We start from the raw sequence: 20,149 nt of genomic DNA on the forward strand, positions 1-20,149 counted from the left end.
CTTTTATTACCCTGTAAAGTTATCTTCCATCCTGATTTTGCAGGTGTGATTCGTTTACTTTTTTCTTTATAATAAAGTTCTTCTTTTAAGAACCTGATTGATTTTCAGTGTCCTAAAGAACAAGGGTTTGTTTGGTCTGTGCTCACATTGCTAACCAATGGGTTGGTATATTATTCTCAAGCCTCCCCAGGAAAGGGGTGAAGGGCCTTGGGGGGTTATTTTGGGGGGATAGGGACTCCAAGTGACCTTTCTCTGAATTTTTGTATAAAATCACTTGGTGATGGCAACAATACCGTCCAAGGACAAGGAAAGAAATTTGTGCCTTGGGGAAGTTTTAACCTAAGCTGGTAGAATATAAGTTTAGGGGGTCTTTCATGTGGGTCCCCATATCTGTACCCCAGAGTTCGGGGGGGGGAACCCTGACAATGCAGAAAACCAGTTGCTGTGGCACAGCTGGGCCGTGGAGCTTTTATAGCATGTTGCGGGGGCCTCAGAAAGAAAAAGGTTGAGAACCCCTGGGTTAAGAAGTATGTATTGATAGACTTGCAAGAGTTCCGTTTTCTTTCTCCTGAATCCCCAGAATGAGGAAACAGCATGTACAGAACCATGATGATGGTGGTGGAAGGTAAAGGAAGAAGGTAATTAGGGAATGGAAAAGGGAGGGAAGAAAGCAAAAGAGAGATACCGAACAAAAAGAGAAAACTGGATGGAAGAACCATATGAATTTGACATGGAGTGGGAACACGAGGGAGAAGAAGAAGGTGAGATAAAAGTACACAAAGGAGACTGGGAGACAAGAGAAAGAAATACAAGAAGGAACTCTGAAAAACAATCAACCCTGCAAAACACAAATCAAACACCAAGTACATTATCCAGAAATTTCTGCCTAAAGAGCAGCACAATTATGCATCAGCTTAAATAAACTAAGCATAGCAAAACATATGCCTGGATTGGCTTAAATACAATAGCAACCACAAAAGGAGTTGAGAGAAGAGGTGATGTGTGCCCTATACACTTCTCAATGCCATTTTTTAAACTGTAGCTCATGTTTTCCTAACTGACCCACAACCTCTACTAAATGTCACTCATTTTCAACCCCAGAGGAAGAGTAATTAACTTAATTAATGCCACAGAGGTGAACCTCCACTACACCGACATTTGACTAACCAAAGGAAGAAGTATCTGTCTTCACAGTGACCACCTCAGACAATTTAGAAGCAACACTGACGTATTTGAAAGCATGCGCTGTTTGTTGCTCTTGTGATTAAAGAGGATTAAGCGCAAAGGGCACCTCCAGGGTAGGATGTAAAATGAAATCATTAAGTCTCCAAAAAGGAAAACAAAGAATCCCTTGGAAAGGCAAAACTTTAAAGAGAGCAAGCCATCCTGTTAACTTCCACTGCCAGTGCGTTCATTTCCACTACCTGATTTATTGAATAGTGCCGATTCCTAGCACTTACCTTCCTTAGTTTTCGCTTCGGTTTTCTCTTTACTATCTCCTTCTTTTAATGGTGCTGAGAGCCTTGGCATTGCAAACAGAGACTTACTTGCTCCCAACATCTGTTCATTTTCTCCAGATTCTACTCTTTCCTTTTTCAACTCTTTCTTAACACGTCCACTATCTTTATTGCTTTTTATCATATCCTGCAATGTCCGGCTAAACAAGCCAGCTGCTCCACGTGGCCGGCTTAATCGAACAGGCCGCTTATCTGGAGGATAACCGCTCCTAGATACAATCTCCGACTCCTCTGCAACATCATAATCCCGCCCTCTCGGGGAACGATCTCTTTCCTCTTTTCTTTTCATTCCTTTTACAAGGCTGACAAGTGACTCACTCTGAGCTTCGTCATGTTCTGATTTAGTCGCTGTACTGACTTGGAAGTTTGCTCCTAAATCCAAGGACCCAGATGAGCTAGAAAAAGTAGTGAAGCTGCTGCTAGGGCTTCCAAAGAGCGGCTTTGTTCCTTTTTTGTCGTCCTCTACTGTTTTGCTTGGTACAGAAGAGGCAAAGGAAGATGGCAAATTACTGCTGCTAGCTGGTTTTGAAAAGCTGAAGTTTGTACTGGTACTAGAGCTACTGGTCTCTTGAGAAAGGCCAAAAGGGGCCAGGACTCCAGGCCCACTACTAACTGGATGGGAAAATGTGAAAGATGTTGGGATGATCTGGCTTTGTGTTTTCTCTGGCTCGGAACCAACACCAAAGATTGGTTTAAATATTGCATTTTCTGGTGTTTTAAAGCTGAATTCTGATCCCACAAAGCCACTACTTGAAACGTCTCCAGATGTAACTCCAAAGTTAGAAGCATTCTGAAATGTTCCCAGGTTAGTAGGTGGTTTAAAACTGAATCCTTGGTTTCCAACAACAGAGGAGGTAGTTGGTGCAGAAGACGCCACAAAAGGTGTAGGTTGTCCAAGACCATAAGACTGTGTAAACCCAGAGGGCGGCCCAAATCCCAAGGTTTGCCCTGAAGTGGGATGGCTTAATCCCGAAGGCTGAGTAAAGTTGGATGGCTGGACAAACCCAAGGTTCTGTACAGATCCTCCATTGCTCTGTCCAAACATAGAGGGCTGACCAAATCGAAATGGTGTTTGAGCCTGAAACATTCCTACAGAATTATTAGAAGGTGCTTGGAAAACATCAGGCTGCTGTCCGCGAAAAGGACTGTTAGGATTCATCTTCAAAAGTAGGAGTTAGTGAGTATCTGCCAAAGAGAGCTCACGCCTCGAACATCTGTTAACTTTCAGTTTCCAGCCAGTCATTCTAGTAATCTGAAATACAAATGTGTAACATTACATTACATTTTCTAATTGGTTTCCATTTATAATCGGGAAGTTCAGCCAAGACAATTATTAATTGCTTTATCCTACATCTTTGCAACATCCTATTAACTTTTTACTATGTTTAAAAAAATAATTTATTCTTACATCTTATTTTCTCTCTTCTGTGGTTCCTAATCTGTGAAATAATGGTTGTTGGGTTTATGGAGGCCTGTGCTATACAGGTCAGAGTGGACGATCTGGTGCTCCCTTCTGGCCTTAAATACTATTACTCTATAACTTTTTTTCTCTCATTCTATGGTTAGTCAGTTTTCTTAATAGTCTTGTGAGGGACTTTTTGAAAGTCCTAATCTACCAGTTCTTTATCCATTATTTTGCTGATAACCTCAAACAATTTGAATATATTGGAGAGAGAGAACTTCCCTTTACAGAAGGCATACCATTTCATCCCAATTGTATCACATTCATGGGTGTGTTAAAATTGTCTGTAATTGCTTTTCAGCCATTTAACCTGGCACCATAGTAAGGTTCACTAGGATTGCCCCTATTGCTTTTTTCAAATATAGGTATTATTCTCCAGTCCTGTGACACAGTAGCTGAATGTGATAATAGATTGCATAGCTTTGTTAGCAGCTCAGTCACTTCATTCTTCACTTCCTTCAGAACTCATGGATGTCTCATCCAGTCCTGATGACTTGATGCTATTTAATCAGTTTGTTTCAGCACCTCTTCTTCTGACAGCTCAGTCTCTGACAATGCTTTATTCTTTATTACCTGAAGAGAGTAGGTCAGGATAGATATGTCCCTAACATGCTCTGTGGTGAAATTATTTAGCTTCTCTGAAATGTCCTTTTTATCTTTAATTGTTCCCTTTATTCCTTTGTAGTCTAGTGCACCACCGCTTTCCTGACAGGATTCCCAATGCTGATATACCGGAACAATTCTGTTTATTTTGCTTATTTTCCAATTACTTTTCTAAATACCTTAGCCTTCTTAAACCATAAGGTGGAATTTATCTACTATACACGTGACCATTATGGTACAATTAAGGCCCTGATCCTGCACCTGCATCCTTGCAGGCACTTTTACCCATGAGGAGGTTCTGCCCATACAGATCCAGATGCACAATGAGGCCCCCAATTTGTTAACATCAGTGCTGACTCAAAGGATTTTTTTCCCCCACTTTGGACTGTAAAGGCTTTGTGACTATCTGCCTTTAAAAAAAATCTAATGTACAGTGTTGGCTTTAGGTACTACCCCCTCCCCGAAAATGTTATGCTTAATTTTATTGCACTTACTGATACTGAATAGTTTAACTACTTTTTGAACCATTTCCTATGCACTACTTTCAAGAGACTGCTGCACAAGAAAAAGGAAGGAAGTCTGAGCAAAAAGCTCAGAATAATATACCGTAGCTACTCACTCCAAGGAGCAACCAGGCTACAGCTCTGAAACTCATCTTTCCATATGGGACAGAGCCAGACCTAGCAGCGTGGACACACCTGAATTGGGGGGCTTAAAATCATTTTCCGTAAATTCCTGGCGTCCGGCTTGAACCTACTACAGAAGCCATACATTCAAACTGCAAAGGTGCATCTGTAGTCCTCCGCCCACGCAGCCTAACCTGCACTTTCATCTCAGCGCTGCCCCCCAGCTGAATGGGAACTGCCTGTTCAGAGACAGCCGGTGTAAAGTGAACAAAGAATACAGTAATTCACATGTAGCCAGATGAGAGTCCCCAGACCCTTACTGGGGAATGGGGACTGTGCCTGGACACAGGGGAAAGGAGGCTGGGGGGCGGGGTCAGTGCCCAGGGACAGGGCCTGGGCAGGGGAATGGGGCCAGGGGCGGTGGGCAGAGGCCAGGGAATAGGGTTGGGGGGGGGGTTGGTGCCTGGGCAAGCGAATGGAGACAGGGCAGTGCCTGCACAGAGGGAAATGGGGCAGTGGGCAGGAGCCAGGGAATGAGGATGGGGGAGGGGTGATGCCCATGGACAAGGGCTGTGGCAGGTGGGTCAGTGCCCGGGCAGGTGGCATTAGAAGGGGGCGGGGGGCGGTGCCCACAGGCGGGGGGCGGGGAAGGGGGGCAGAGGATGGGGGTCCGGCCCCCCTGGGGGCGGTGCCCAGGGGAAGGGCGCTGAGGGGAGGCCCCGCGCCCGGTATCACCGCGCCCCAGGCCCCGCCCCCACTCTCACCAGGCCGGGTCACTAGCAGAGCCGCCGCCGCCATCGCAGTGCTGGGGGGACCGGATGGCTCCTCCGCGCGTGCGCACCAGCTGGGCGGGACCAGGGCTCCCCCGTTTCCGGACCGTCGGCCGGAAGCCCCGCCCGGCGAGCGCGCGCTGCAGGGGCGGGGGGCGGCGCGCGCCGGGCAGAGCCGCCCCGGGCCCAGCGGTGCCGGGCTGTGCAGTGCCTCGCCCGGGACCACCCCGAGCTCCGTGGCCGGGACAGAAGCCAGGTCCCCAGGGCGCCTCAGGTGCTGTGACGCCGCGTCTCCTCCCTGCGTGCCGGGCTGTGCCCCCCCGCAGCACGGCCCCGGCCTCGCGCCTTCAACGCCCTGCGCCCCCCCCCGGGCGGCGGGTCCTGGCCTCAGCGCCCGCGTCACAATGCTGCGCCCAAGCGGCGGGGGGAGGTGCACAGACAGCCTCCAGCTTGGCCTCGCCCAGCTGCAGAGTGCCCAGGTTACAACCGCCCCGTGTTTGGCGGGTGTCATCTGATATCCTGCTGGGCTGTCCCCGCTTTGCCGCCTGTCCAACCTAACAGACCTAGTGGCTTCAATCGCTCTTCACACCAGTTTTCCAGCCCTTGAGCATTCCTTGTGTCCTTCTCTGACTCCCCCCTAGTCTCTTCCTTGAGATGCGAAAGCTGCTACATAGACAGCACTACACAGGAGGCCTCTCTTTATCCAAGGGACTTGGGTGTAACCATGGATGAGAGCCATGTAACCCTTCCTTGTCCTGTGCAGTTTATGTACTCTAAGGGTCCCTCTCTAAGCCTAGAGGGTTGTTTCAGCCTCCAGACGTATGCGCCAACTATTTACTGAGCTTGCCAATGTGAGGTAGACCGCTGTCTGCTAGCTTTAGCTTATCTAACGTATGTGATGGAACCGACACAGGTTGGTTACTGATAGGACTGATTTGTTCTAGATTTGAAATGGTAAGGGGATTGGATGGTTTAGATGATTGGCAATAGGCTATATAGGCTGTTTTGTCTAGATCAAAGCAACTGGCTTCTAAAATTACGTGTTGTCAAGTATCAGGGGGTAGCCGTGTTAGTCTGTATCTACAAAAACAACAAAGAGTCTGGTGGCACCTTAAAGACTAACGACTAATCGTTAGTCTTTAAGGTGCCACCAGACTCTTTGTTGTTTTTTAAAATTACGTGTTTTACCCTCCACCATATCTTTGTCTACCCTTTCACAGATCCTAAAGCAACAATAGTGTCTCATAGCTGCTACTGGATTATTAGTTGCTACCATTGCCTAATATTCATTTTTAAAAATTAATTTGCAGGGCCCCCTTGAATAGTTTCTAATGAGATGAGTTTAGTCATTCGAAATCTGCAGAAAGTCATCCCCCTCAGGCGAATCCCACTTCGCAGAAGAATAGAAATCCTTCAGAAGATTTTGGACGTGCAGCAGTTCGACCTGGGCGTTATCTGTGTTAATAACAGAAACATTCAACGTCTCAATAGCACCTACAGGCAAAAAAATGTCCCCACTGATGTGCTTTCCTTCCCTTTTCATGAGGTAAAATTGATTTTTTTCCCCTCCCTTTCTTCTCCTTTCCACAGCTACTTTCTTGGTCTGCCTGACACAACTGACTTCTTTGCAAGCCATTAGAGAAAGTACCATAACCCTTATTAAATAAATCCTAAAGTAATTTGATATATTTCGTTGCAGTGGCTCTCTGTGCTGATACAGTAGGACACGGTGCTTCAGGGGATCCCAGACATGTTGTGGAACTTGATGGTGATTTGGGACCTGTTTCAGGGCTCTCAGAAGTTATCTTCTTTGAAACCATCTTCAGCAATCCTCATTAGATGTTTTATACATTCTTCCTTCCATGGCTCCATAAATGCATGAAAACAGAGCCATGAGTCAAGTTATACATACACTGCCTGTTCCCCAGCATTTCAGAAATTCTACTTCTACAAGGCAGCTGGCAGCAGTTAAAGTGTCACTACTGGGAAGCTGAAAGTGGACAACGGGATGGATCACTTGATAACTACCTGTTCTATTCATTCCCTCTGAAGCACTTGGCACTGGCCACTGTTGGTAGACAGGATGCTTGGCTAGATGGACCATTGGTCTGACCCAGTGTGGCCATTCTTATGTTCCTGCTTTTTTGCCTTTTTTGGTCAGTGTTGTTTAAATCTTCAAAGTAACCAGTAAGAAATTTGATTATTTACATTAGGTAACTTGTTGATAATAACTAAATGTCTTTCTGTTGCTCTCTTATGGAAGGCAGTCAAGATTTAAAAGGAAAAAGGTACAGGCTCTCACATTCGGCTACCATCAGGTACTAGGGATAGGGAGAGAAGGCATTGGAAATGTAACTTTTCCATCAAATGTACAGGTTTAAACACTTTTGGATCCCATTTGATTTCTGCTGACATGAGAACAGTATAATTGCTCACCTAGGGTCATAGGAGTGGCAAAAATATTTCCTAGGTAAACAATAATTAGCTAAAGAATTCCTCCGTTTTTGTCACATTCAGATCTAGTTTTTAGTAGCTGTGCTATGTTGACGTCTAAAGGTGGTGTTATTTATTTAGCAGAACTCTGGCCTCTAATGGGATGTCTACAGAGCCTGGGGGAGCTAGCCTTGCCGTCAGAGTTGACAGACTTGGGTTAGCAGAGCTCATGCTAGCACTCTAAAGATAGTGCTTTGAAGTTGTGGCTCAGGCAGGAGCAGGCTCTGAAGCCTAGGGAAGTGGGATAGACTTCCAAGCCTGAGCTCCCGCCCAAGCTGCAATTTCAAAGCACTGTCAACACGGTACTTCTGGGGGAATTCTGCACATCTGCGGACACACACAATTCCTCTATATCGCTGCGCTCGTGCCGGCTGTTCTGGTGCCACAGCAGCCTCTGGTGGGCAGAATGCAGGACTGCAGCACTTCTTAGGCAAACTGTATTTTATGCAGGAAAATACAAAATTCTATGCCCAGTGCTCCAGCATTCCCCCAGTAGTAGAGTTCCTCACAGCACACTGCCTGCAGAGCCAGGTTAGGACAGAGTGGGGCACACAGGATTACTGGGGTTCAGAATGGCTAGTGGGGGGACAGACTGGAGCATGGGTTCAGGAGTTAGTGAGGTGACAGAAAGGGGAACTACACAAAAATGAGGAGATTAGTTAAACACAAATTAACAGGTACAACACCAAAAGTAAAATCCCTGCAAATAGCATGGAAACTTTAAAGACACCATAATAGAGGCTCAACTTAAATGTATACCCCAAATTAAAAAACATAGTAAGAGAAGCAAAAATGTACCACTGTGGCTAAACAACAAAGTAAAAGAAGCAGTGAGAGACAAAAAGGCATCCTTTCAAAAGTGGAAGTTAAATCCTAGTGAGGAAAATAGAAAGGAGTATAAACTCTTGCAAATGAAGCTTAAAAATGTAATTAGGAAGGCCAAAAGAGAATTTGAAATACAGCTAGCCAAAGACTCAAAAAGTAATAGCAAATACATTTTTAAGTATATCAGAAGCAGGAGGCCTGCTAAACAACCAGTGGGGCCACTGGACAATCAAGATACTAAAGGAACACTCGAGGATAAGGCCATTGCGGAGAAATTAAATGAATTCTTTGCATCAGTCTTTACGGCTGAGGATGTGAGGGAGATTCCCAAACCTGAGCCATTCTTTTTAGGTGACAGATCTGAGGAACTATCCCAGATTGAGGTGTCATTAGAGGAGGTTTGGGTCCAAATTGATAAACTAAACAGTAATAAGTCACCAGGACCAGATGGCATTCACCCAAGAGTTCTGAAAGAACTCAAATGTGAAATTGCAGAACTACTAACTGTCATCTGTAACCTATCATTTAAATCAGCTTCTGTACCAAATGACTGGAGGATAGCTAATGTGACGCCAATTTTTTAAAAAGGGACCCAGAGGTGACCCTGGCAATTACAGGCCAGTAAGCCTGACTTCAGTACCGGGCAAACTGGTTGAAACTATAGTAAAGAACAAAATTGTCAGACACATAGATGAACATAATTAGTTGGGGAAGAGTCAACAGGGTTTTTGTAAAGAGAAATCATACCTCATGAATCTACTAGACTTCTTTGAGGGGGTCAACAAGCATGTGGACAAGGGGATCCAGTGGCTATAATGTATTTAGATTTTCAGAAACCTTTGACGAGCTCTCTCACCAAAGGCTCTTAAGCAAAGTAAGCGGTCATGGGATAACAGGGAAGGTTCTCTCATGGACTGGTAACTGGTTAAAAGATAGGAAACAAAGGGTAGATATAAACGGTCAGTTTTCAGAATGGAGAGACGTAAATAGTGGTGTCCCCCAGGGATCAGTACTGGGCCCAGTCCTATTCAATATATTCATAAATGATCTGGAAAAAGGGGTAAAAGGTGACGTGGCAAAATTTGCAGATGATTCGAAACTACTCAAGATAGTTAAGTATAAAGCAGACTGCGAAGAGCTACAAAGGATCTCACAAAACTGGGTGATTGGGCAACAAAATGCCAGATAAAATTCAATGTTGATAAATGGCAATTAATGCACATTGGAAAACATAATCCCAACTATACATATAAAATAATGGGGTCTAAATTAGCTGTTGCCACTCAAGAAAGAGATCTTGACGTTATTATGAATAGTTCTCTGAAAACATCCACTCAGTGTGCAGTGGCAGTCAAAAAAGCGAACAGAATGTTGGGCCTCATTAAGAAAGGGATAGCTAATAAGACAGAAAATATATTGCCTCTATATAAATCCATGGTACGCCCACTTCTTGAATACTGCGTGCAAATGTGGTCGCCCCTTCTCAAAAAAGATATTTTGGAATTGGAAAAAGTTCAGAAAAGGGCAACAAAAATGATTAGGGGTATGGAACGGCTGCTGTATGAGGATAGATTAATAACACTGGGACTTTTCAGCTTGGAAAAGAGATGACTGAGGGGGGATATGATAGAGGTCTATAAAATCATGACTGGTGTAGAGAAAGTAAATAAGGAATTGTTATTTACTCCTTCTCATAAGACAAAAGCTAGGGGCCACCAAATGAAATTAATAGGCAGCAAGTTTAAAACAAACAGAAGGAAGTATTTTTTCACACAATGCACAGTCAACCTGTGGAACTCCTTGCCAGACGATGTGAAAGCCAAGACTATAACAGAGTTCAAAAAAGAACGAGATAAATTCATGGAGGATAGGTCCATCAATGGCTTTTAGCCAGGATGGGCAGGGATGGTGTCCCTAGCTTCTGTTTGCCAGAAGCTGGGAATGGGAGACAGGATGGATCACTTGATAATTTAGCTGTTTTATTCATTCCCTCTGGGGCACCTGACATTGGCCACTATCGGAAGACAAGATACTGGGCTAGATGGACCTTTTGTCTGACCCAGTATGGCTGTTCTTATGTTTGACAAATAAAATATGCAGAATTTCCAAATATTTTGTGCAGAATTTTTAATTTTTTTGGCGCAGGATTCCCCCAGGAGTAACACAGCTATTTTTTAGAATGCTAGCACAAGTCCCACTAGTCCAAGTCTGTCAACCCAGGCTAGGAGGCTTGCTGCCATGGGATGTGTCGGCCTACCCTAAGCAAGTCAAGGACATGTGTAAATTTTACACTAGGTGCTGGACCTATACATATTGCCTGACTGAACATAGCAAATGTTTCACAGCTTGGTGATTCATCCTTTGGATCATACAGTCAAATCAAAGTCCCTTTCTGATTACTGTCCTAATGGAAGTTAAAGAGCCTCTAGCTAATTTCCTCTGTCAGTAAAAAGCCGTTAGTGTCTAAGGTTCCATTTGCATGAACCACCTTGCTGTGCCAGTGCCTAGCTCATTACTTTGTAACAACTTTGGGAAGCTCTGAGGATGAGAAGTACTCTGTATAACCAGATTCTCGCTTTTGTTAACTTTTGGAAGGGCTTCTGTATTTCAGAATCTGAAAGCAGGTGAGCTGCCTCAGCCTAGTTTTCGAGACGAATACAATCTCGGTGATGTTTTCCTAGGAGTAGAGTATATCTATCAACAGTGCCAAGAAAATGGGGAGGATTACTACAGCATTCTTACAGTAAGTGTTGCTTACTAATACAGATTTCTCATCACAGACACGATTTGGGAACCATGGTTGAAACAATGCTAATATTCACTGGTGGGGAGGTTATTTTTGCCAGTTTATGGACATTGCAAAGATTCATCTACAGAAAAATGTCCTGAATCCAAAAGTCTAAGGCCTTGTCTACTCTGCCTTTTGCTGACAAAACTCTGCAGCTTTTGGAGGCAAAACAGTGGAAGTGTACACACTGCAATGCCACTTTTGACGACAAAACTGCCCTGTTTTAGTGACAAAATAAAACCACCTCGATGAGAGGCATAAAGTTTTTTGCGACAAACTTAAAGCAGCAAAGTGTCAGTGTAGATCAGTGGTGGGCAAACTGCAGCCCCTCAGGGTAATCCGCTGGGGGGCCGCGAGACAATTTGTTTACATTGACGTCCACAGGCACGGCCACCTGCAACTCCCAGTGGCCGCAGTTCGCCGTTCCCGGCCAATGGGATCTGCGGGAAGCGGCAGCCAGCACCTGTCGTCCTTCCCCTGCCTCAGGGCTGGTTGCTTCTGGTAGCTGTCTGAACTTAGAGACAGCATGCCGACACACTCACTCTCCCCCAACACACACACACTGTCTCCCCCCCAACGCCCACATGCTTCAGTTGAAAAGCAGCTGGCAATCTAGTAGGATACCCATGGAAGGATGGGATTGAGAAACCTGCATCACGTGATGCTGTACCTGCCCCATGAGGCATTGCAAACGCTTCCCAAAGCACCCTGTGGCCAGTTGCACAGTGGGATTGGTACCCACAATGCACTGCGCTCTGTCTATGCAAGAGCTGCTAATGTGGATGCACTCTGCCGACACAAGGAGCATAGTGTGGACATGCAATAGCGGTTTAATTAAAGTGGCATAACTTTTGCCAACAAAACTCTGTAGTGTAGACATAAGCCTTAAACTTTCTGATCTCTTTAAAACTGTTTTTTATTTACTGTTTCATCTCTGTTTTGGAGAGAGGAAAAGGGTGAGTTTTGCCCCAAAGAGGAAAGGGATGCTGAAGGCAAGAATGCTTCTTTATTTAAACCTATTCTTGTGTACCCTCATGTATCTTCTGCCAGGGGACATAAGTTTGATTTACTGAAGTCATAGAACAATTCCCGGCCTTGTCCCCAAGGCTCTGAGTGCCCACAATTCTAATTGAGGTGAGTGGGAGCTGTATTATTCAGCACCTCTGAAAATGGCCACAGATCCACTGGTGCCGTAAGCGGGCATAGTTCCATTTGAAATCAGTGGAGTTGCTGAGACTGATAACTTTTGAAGATTAGAGCAGGAGATGGAGTTGTGTTCCCAGTGACCCATCTGGTTATTTTGATTAGCAGCAGGTGTATTTTCTTGGACTTGACCATAGACAAGATATTTTACCATTTGAAAATGTCCTTTTTGATTATAAGAGGTTGAAGACAAACTTATGGCTGACTTGTCAGAGGAGGCTATTATTACAAACACTGTCCTCTGGAATTTCTGTTTTCTTTTGGTTGGTGACTTTAGATATAACCTGTTCCTGTACTTTTTGGAGTATTAACTGGTTTTCCTCTGAAAGTTTCCCAAAAGCAATAGAATACATATAGCTGACAACATATATGAGAAAGCTAGACTATAGTCAGAAGATTAAAGTTAGTCATTCTTGCAGTTTTTCTGCTCTTGCCCCCTTTTCCCATCTCAGTACAAGGTATGCAAGGACCATGTGCCTTAGACTATTGATCTTCGTGTACTGGCTAGTAAAAGTAGTTAACTTTATTACTGTCACTTTCTTTGTGAAGAACTGTGCTAAATATTGCAAGATAGCCCCTACATACTACAGTGATGCACACATGGATAAATGTTTAGAGATTTGTAAAATACTAAAACCATTTTTGTTACCTTGGACAGGTGACTGCAGCTCATGGACTGTGCCATTTGCTGGGATACCAGCACAACACAGAAGCGGAGTGGGAGCAGGTAAAATTCGTGTTATATTGGGTCGCGTTATATCGGGGTAGAGGTGTATATATTAAGAATGCCCAAAGTACATCAGTGATGGTACATCAAATTCAAAACCTTATTGTAAATGCAGAGACATTTTCCTGACTATTCATACATATTGTTGTATAACCTTCTAATCCTGATGCTCTCAGGGGCACTTTGCAGCCAGTCATTCATACATACATTCAAACTGTGAAAGTAATAGTGCAAAGTTCTAATAGTGCCTTTCATCTTAGAGAATCCTCAAGAACTACATCTGTGTTTAAAAGGGTAGCGGGTTCAAAAACAGGCCTTAGCTGTGGAGACACAACTGTTCCTCCATGGGGCAGGAATCCGCGCAGCAGCCATGTAACTCTGCAAGGCTACAATACGTTAGGAGAGGAAGTGGTTTAAAAATGTCTAATTGTAACTGTAGCTGGAATTTTAGGAAATAATGCTGTGCAATTATGTATAGCCTTCCATCAGAGCATCTCAGAGGTGTTATCCTCATTTTACAAATGTAAAAACAGACAGCGTTTTAACTATTTGTGCAAGTTCACCCAGAAGACTACTTAGAGTGGAGAACAGAACCTAGTGTGACAGTCAGGCCGGATGGCTGCAAGAGGGTGTGGGAAGGCAGATATGTAAACTGTAGAATATTAAAGGCCCTCTTCCCTATCAGCTGAGAAGGGGTTACCTCAGGTCAATTAGGAACACCTGACTCCAATTAAGGGCCGCTTGAGACCTTTTAAAGCCCCTCTCCTGCTGAGACAGACAAACCCACCCACTCCCCCCTCCCTGTTGAGACACACATGCAGGCTGTTACTAGCCTAGTGGCAGCAGGGAAATAAGCATCTCCAGGAGGAGAGGCTGTGCTCCTTCCCGTAGGGGAAACAGACAAGCCTGAGTGCCTGCCAGGAGAAGGACTGACTCCCCGGGGCAAACCACAGGATGATACCCCACCCCAACAAGGAGGCAGGGAAGGTATCTCCCTCTGTATTGGGGTCTAATGAAATAGTCCCTTCTGTTTGTTGGAGGAACACCCCTTAGACCTACCCAGAAAATACGGCCGAAGGAACACAGAAGGGGGAAGACAAAGACTGCCCCAGTGTGGCAGACGGGTTGATTTAACCCAGGCCCATCTCACCAAAGGGAGAAGTGCTGAGGCTGGTGAGACAAGGAAGGTGCCTTGCCACACGTGGTATGGCCGTTCCCGGTTCTGACAACTGGAATATATATACTACCTCCCATAAGCAGGTGTAATTAACCACATTGGAATCTTGCCAGAACATCAGGATTCACACCTTTTTCTTGTGGAAAAAACCTTATGAGCTATTTAATAGCCCATCTAATCAGGGCCTGCTTTTTACATCTTTTTCTGAAAATTGGGACCTCCAACAGCCTAATGCCCTAACTCCAATTTGGGATGTTAGTTCGATACTTACTCAGGGGGAAGAATCGCCTATTGCAGCAGAAGTTGATTTAGTTGGGGATTGGTCCTGCTTTGAGCAGGGGCTTGGACTAGATGACCTCCTGAGGTCCCTTCCAATCCTGAGATTCTATGATTAAGTAGCCACCACTGCCTGGATTTCCTTTGGTTTCAAATACGATTACTGACCAGGCTCAGCCTAGCTTGGTTTGTGAGAGCTGACAAGATCATAGGCAGAGGTTGCATGCTTGCAGGCATATCTCCAGTTTTCTTAATGAACCATAGCTAAATGTGACTGCAATCAGTGGGAACTAAGGACAGCCAGCACCCCACAAGGGTACTGTGTATCTGGAAGGACTGAGCACTAGAAGTGCTTTGAAATCCTTGAATGAAAGGGTCTGTGTAAGAGCCCAGTCCTGTACCTGCTTATCCATGTGAATCTCTGTGTGCTCATGTGAGACGTCTTATTGAGTTCCTAGGTAACATTTCTCATGTAAGCAAGGGTTTAAAAGGAAAGGCACGATGCAGTTTTAGTGCCCATTCTTGTAAAGTGCAGTTCTGGTCAGAAATGTGACTGTAAATATGGCATAGTGGGTTCTGGATTTATTGTGTCTCACTGATTCTGTATCACATGGGTGGGTGGATGTCAGGCAAAGACATGGTTTCCTGACTGCCAGCTCTGCAGACTCAAACTGGGCTCTTTCCTTCTCATTTGGTCATCACGGTACTTATTTTCTGCCGGTGAAATTATGTCCTATGTGACACTTGTGCAGCCCAGTTGCATGAAGAGAATCCAGCTAACTTCATCTTAACTGTGTTGGCTCTGCGGTTCCTTTTGTCCATAACTCATCTGTTACGACTTTGAATTCACACACGGGCAGATCTGTTTAAAGAAGTTGCCATTTTTACATAGTGTACTTTTCGGATTAGAACAGCACTTTAATGTCTAATGCTTAAAATTATAAAGAATGTACATGAAGGGAAAATGAGCATACTTATTGAGTTTTTTCCCCACTCATAGATGTATCAGAAGGAAAAACAAATTCTTGAGGAGCTAAATGGAATCACTGGTGCAAACCTCCAGCCACTGACTAAAAACCATTTCTGATCACGTTGCAAAAAAAAGAAAGAAGACCCAGAAAAATAAATCCTTATTCTACTAAGAAACCAAGTAGCATGGATACAACTAACTTAAGTATTAAGTGATTTATTTAACAGATATCTGTTAACTTCATATAGTGTCAACAGAATGCCTTACGTTGTAGTGTGTAATAAAATTCAGCCAAACAGCTCATTTCTCAAGCAGAGTGCAGTTGTATATGTAACTTGTAACCAGCAATGGACTCCAATATCAAACCACACAAATGTATGTTGAAGTATCTACTGGAGCAGCTGAAAACTACAGTGCTTACTCCTTTATACTGCTGTCCTCCTCCCACCATATCCTTAGTGGGAAAGAGGGTAGAAAAATGGAATCTGAGTTTCAATTCATTCAATTGATCAAATATAGTCATGTGTCCAATATCTGAAGTTGGCTTTGAAAAAGACTTAAGATGAGAAAGATGCTACCCAGAGAGTCTTCCTTCGAGGTTGATGTATACATATAAAAGTAACAGTGATTTAAATCATTATTTCATGCATGAGTTGCTGTAGAGCTCCACAAGCAATTTTCTTCTTGACCTCAGGTAAGTGTGTTAACTCATTTAGAGCCAAAATCTTTGCTTATTCAAAGTAAAAAGCACCTAGCATCTTTATCCATAAGTAGTCCCATTGACTTCAGTAGGACTATTTATGGAATAATGTCCTAGTTAACATGACTAAGGTATCACAGTCTGGTCCTAATTTTGCGGGAAGTAGTACTGTTGCATCCACTTCTTTTGAATATTTATTTTTCACAGTTGTAAAATCTCTCCTACTAACTTGCACCTGGGAACATCTCTCTATCTGCATGTATCAAATCTTAGTTCTGGACACTCATGGACCCTCCTATGGAATAATGTGTTGCCCATTTGGACCCTGTTTAGAATAATATAACTGTCTTACACACAATGGGAAATCTTCTAAAAATATGGTGTACGTAACACACAGGGCTGTGTGTCTCATGAACAGTAGATCTCAGCTTTCTGGGCTGGACAAGCACGAAGGATTAACCATTGGGTGGGAAATACTTTATTGGACTGGACAGTAACTTGTTAAGTACAGGCTATAGTTTGCATCTTATGCGTGGTTTGTTTGTTTTTTACTGGTAACCTTATGTTTCCAAGTCCTTTTACTTGCCTTTATTTTGAATCTTAATCTTAAATACTGTTAGGGTTTAATTTGGTGTCTTAGTGCCTTGTGCTAAGGAGCATGTTGAACTAAGATAAGTGGTGAACTGGGGAACACAGTGTCCATGGAGGCAGGGGATTGGTGTGCATTGCAGGTGTCCAGAAGATAAGTACAACAAAGCAGGGTGTGTAAATTTGCTAGCCTGCAGAGGGGAAGAGCAGAGCTCAGGGAGCCTGGAGCAGCTGTGTTGCCAGGCAACAGTGGCTGGGGAGAGTTTCCTCTGCTGGACCACAGACAGGGCCCCCTCCTGCTGTGAGGTAGTGATTCACCCCAGGCAGCTCAGGTAACCTTGAAAAGTGTCTGTGTTCATTTCTCAAAGAAAAGCCACTTGGACTGACCTTCCTTTACAGTTGGGCACTGAAAAACAGTTGCTCTCTGTAGGCTCTAGCTTCAAAAACATTCCACTTTTATTCCCCCTGAAACTAAAATTTCTTTTAGTACTGTTGTTTGTTCTGTGGTAAGCATGTGGAAGCCTCATTCAGGAATGGGCTCCTCCTGTGCTAGGGGCTGGAGAAACACAGAGATGACATGGCCCCTGCCCTAAAGATCTTACAGAGACCTCTGTGCAGGCACTGCAGTCTGCATGTACACGAGCAACTGGCAGGATCAGCATGTAAGGTCCAGTCTACACTGAGATTTGTATTGTCAGCATCCTTACAGCAAGAACCATGTTCAAACACAGTTCATTAGAAAGCTACTAATGCTGTTTCCGATCCATGGAGAGAGAATCTTGGGCCAAACTGCAAGTTGTTCCATGTGGGCACATCTCAGTGCCCGTGTAGATCTCAATGGGCACGAGAGTCCTCGCGCATAGAACATTTTGCAGAATCAGCCTTTCAAAATAGTTTGGGTTTTTTAGGCTCTTTATTTATCCTACTTCATCAGTATTGTATTTGAGTTAACGATGTTTCACAATCACTGAGTCTTTTCCTCTTTATACAATAGGTAAGAAAAGGGTTAGCTCCCTCGGGCTTTCGCAGTCTATTTTGATTTACATGATAGACTCTTTGTCAATTAACAAATGAGCGGTCAACAGTACAGCAAACAATGGGATTAGTTCAATGGGTGAAAAATTGTATTACCTAGAGCAATGTAGATGAAAAGTGGTTTGAAGGCCAAGCAAGTGTGGCTTCATTTCCCTAGCCCTGATCTATACTACAAACTTACGTTGGTATAACTGCATCACCACAGCCCTGAGCCACGCAGTTATACCGACCAAACTCCCATGGGGCTGAAGGCTTCACCCCTCAACATAGTTACCACTTCTCATGGAGGGGGCTGATGGCAGAAACTCTCTGGTAGGCGTAGGTGGAAGCGTTACAGAGGTGCACTGAGTGTCACCAAGCCCTTAGGCGGAGCCTTAAAAAAAAAATCACCCCCAAGATCAACAAAATGATCTTCTATGAGGGGCTTTACTTCATTTATTATTTTAAGAAAAATACAAAAACAATGCAATGGGCATGACGTTTAAACTAACATCATAGTCTTTCTTACTGATGGCAGGCCAAAGGAATGCAAACCTGTACATCCATTATTTTATAGTTTTAGCATTTTTTTTAAATGTGAACAGTCATATCCCCTTTTCCAGTCAGTCTGGCACTTTGAAAGTGCCATGGGTAAGGAATTGTTCTCAATAACCTCTGAGGTAGGACAAGAAACTGGGTTTAAATTGCAGCAAGGGAAGTTTAGGTTGGACATTAGGAAAAACTTCCTAACTGTCAGGGTGGTTAAGCACTGGAATAAACTGCCCTAGGACAGTTGTGGAATCTCCATCATTTGAGGTTTTTAAGAGCAGGTTATATAAACATCTGTCAGGGATGGTCTAGATAATTATGATGCTGAACCAGCAAGAGTTAAGCAACCGGCAGGCTGTGACACCTGAAAACAACCTGTAAGAATATTTTAGAAGAGTACTGAAATGGTAAACAGCCATTCCTTATAGATAGTTAACAAACTAGAGTTCTTGATAGAGAATCAGAAGTAGATACTAATTGTATTTGTCTGTGTGCCTATATCTTGTTAAAGTTTAACAGTGTGATCTATTTAGCTTGTAGATGCTAAACTTCTGTTCCTGTCTAAAATATTTCATTACTATAGTCTATTGATTCAGAGATCAAAAAGGGATATTAACAATTAGATGGAACTTGTGGTGTAATATGTGTCTTTATTTCTCTTTGAAGTTTGTAGTAAACTACCTATGAAAGTTTGAACGGTGAATAGCCTTATGCTAATTAATGCCACTAGTTATTGGTGTATGCCTAGGAAACAGAGATGTATTTCAAAGCAACAATGTACATTACCTATTCTTAGGGCCCTACCAAATTCACAGCCATGAAGAACATGTCACGGACCATGAAATCTGATCTCCCCTGTGAAATCTGACTATTGTAAGGGAAACCAGATTTCAGAGAGTTGGGCAGCCAGGGAGTGGCAGCTGCTGGCCGGGAGCCCATCTCTGAAGGCAGCAGCAGTGCAGAAAGTGAGGTGGCATGATATGTGGGGGTCATCACTTCACCGGGGGCAGGGCTAGTCTTACAGGTGAGCGAGTGGGTGACCACCCAGGGCCGTGTGATCGGGGGGTGCTGTGGTTACTACACTCTCTCTCTCTCTCTCTCTCTCTCTCTCCAAGACCCCTTTAACTCTCAAGTGCCACACTCCAGCTGCTAGTCCTGGAGGTACAGGACTTCCTCTGCATGGGCTGCTCCCGAGGCCAGGTCAGACTCTTGGAACCTACCCCAGCTGCAGGAAGCTACATGCTGCTGGCTGGCTGGGAGTCCAGCTGTGAAAGGTGTGTGTGTGGCATGGCATGGTATTGCCATCCTTATTTCTGCGTTGCTGCTGGCAGTGGCGCTGCCTTCAGAGCTGGGTGCCCAGCCAGCAGCTGCCTTCCGGCTGCCCAGCTTTGAAGGCAACAGCACAAAATAAGGGTGGCAATACCGTGATCCCTTACAATAGCCTTGCGGAACACCCCGCCCACTACGACCACATAAGTCTATCTAGATGTCTTGAGGGATCCACAACCTTCGCACCAGGCAGGCAAGTCACCATGCAGTTCTCCTGGTCATCGCAAACCCAGCTATCTGTTTCTAATGATTGAATTCCCCATAACTATTCCCTGGCTGCTTCTAATAACAGGAGTTCTCTCCCCTGGAGAGGAATGGAACTCTTTCTCCAGTAACTCTCTTTTCTTTTAAAATAAATGTTAGATTTAGTTCATAAGAATTGGCTATAAGCATGTATTGGGGTAAGATGTGAAATATTCATTGCTCTGGTGCATAATGGGTCTGATCTCTTGGGGCTGGTAGAACTTTATATATGGTGAATAGATTTTAAGTAACCCTCACTATATAGACTTGGGTGTCTGGGTGGGGGCCA

The 20,149-nt window shown here is 44.2% G+C and overlaps 2 protein-coding genes across 4 annotated transcripts in view; one reads left to right on the forward strand and one right to left on the reverse strand.

Moving 5' to 3' along the window:
• The window catches only part of MCM3AP (minichromosome maintenance complex component 3 associated protein), a 71,706-nt gene extending 66,641 nt beyond the window's left edge, over positions 1–5,065 (reverse strand). The window contains exons 1-2 of one of the 3 annotated variants that reach the window (XM_054043476.1): positions 4,973–5,061; positions 1,461–2,769 (exon numbers count right to left, since the gene is read on the reverse strand). In XM_054043476.1, coding sequence (XP_053899451.1) covers positions 1,461–2,676 — 1,216 coding nt within the window. In that variant the 5' untranslated portion in view covers positions 2,677–2,769; positions 4,973–5,061. Of the gene's footprint in view, positions 1–1,460; positions 2,770–4,972 lie in introns of all 3 variants that reach the window. The other 2 variants (XM_054043475.1, XM_054043477.1) reach the window with 2 other exon arrangements.
• A 77-nt stretch (positions 5,066–5,142) lies between these two features.
• YBEY (ybeY metalloendoribonuclease) lies at positions 5,143–15,740 on the forward strand. The gene is made up of 5 exons (XM_054043547.1): positions 5,143–5,252; positions 6,289–6,524; positions 10,908–11,039; positions 12,946–13,014; positions 15,468–15,740. Exons 2-5 carry the CDS (start codon positions 6,315–6,317, stop codon positions 15,552–15,554), a joined length of 498 nt encoding a protein of 165 aa, XP_053899522.1. The 5' UTR covers positions 5,143–5,252; positions 6,289–6,314; the 3' UTR covers positions 15,555–15,740.
• The last annotated feature ends 4,409 nt before the right edge of the window (positions 15,741–20,149 follow it).

The sequence above is a fragment of the Malaclemys terrapin genome, chromosome 11, assembly GCF_027887155.1.
Source record: "Malaclemys terrapin pileata isolate rMalTer1 chromosome 11, rMalTer1.hap1, whole genome shotgun sequence".
NCBI lineage: Eukaryota > Metazoa > Chordata > Testudines > Emydidae > Malaclemys > Malaclemys terrapin.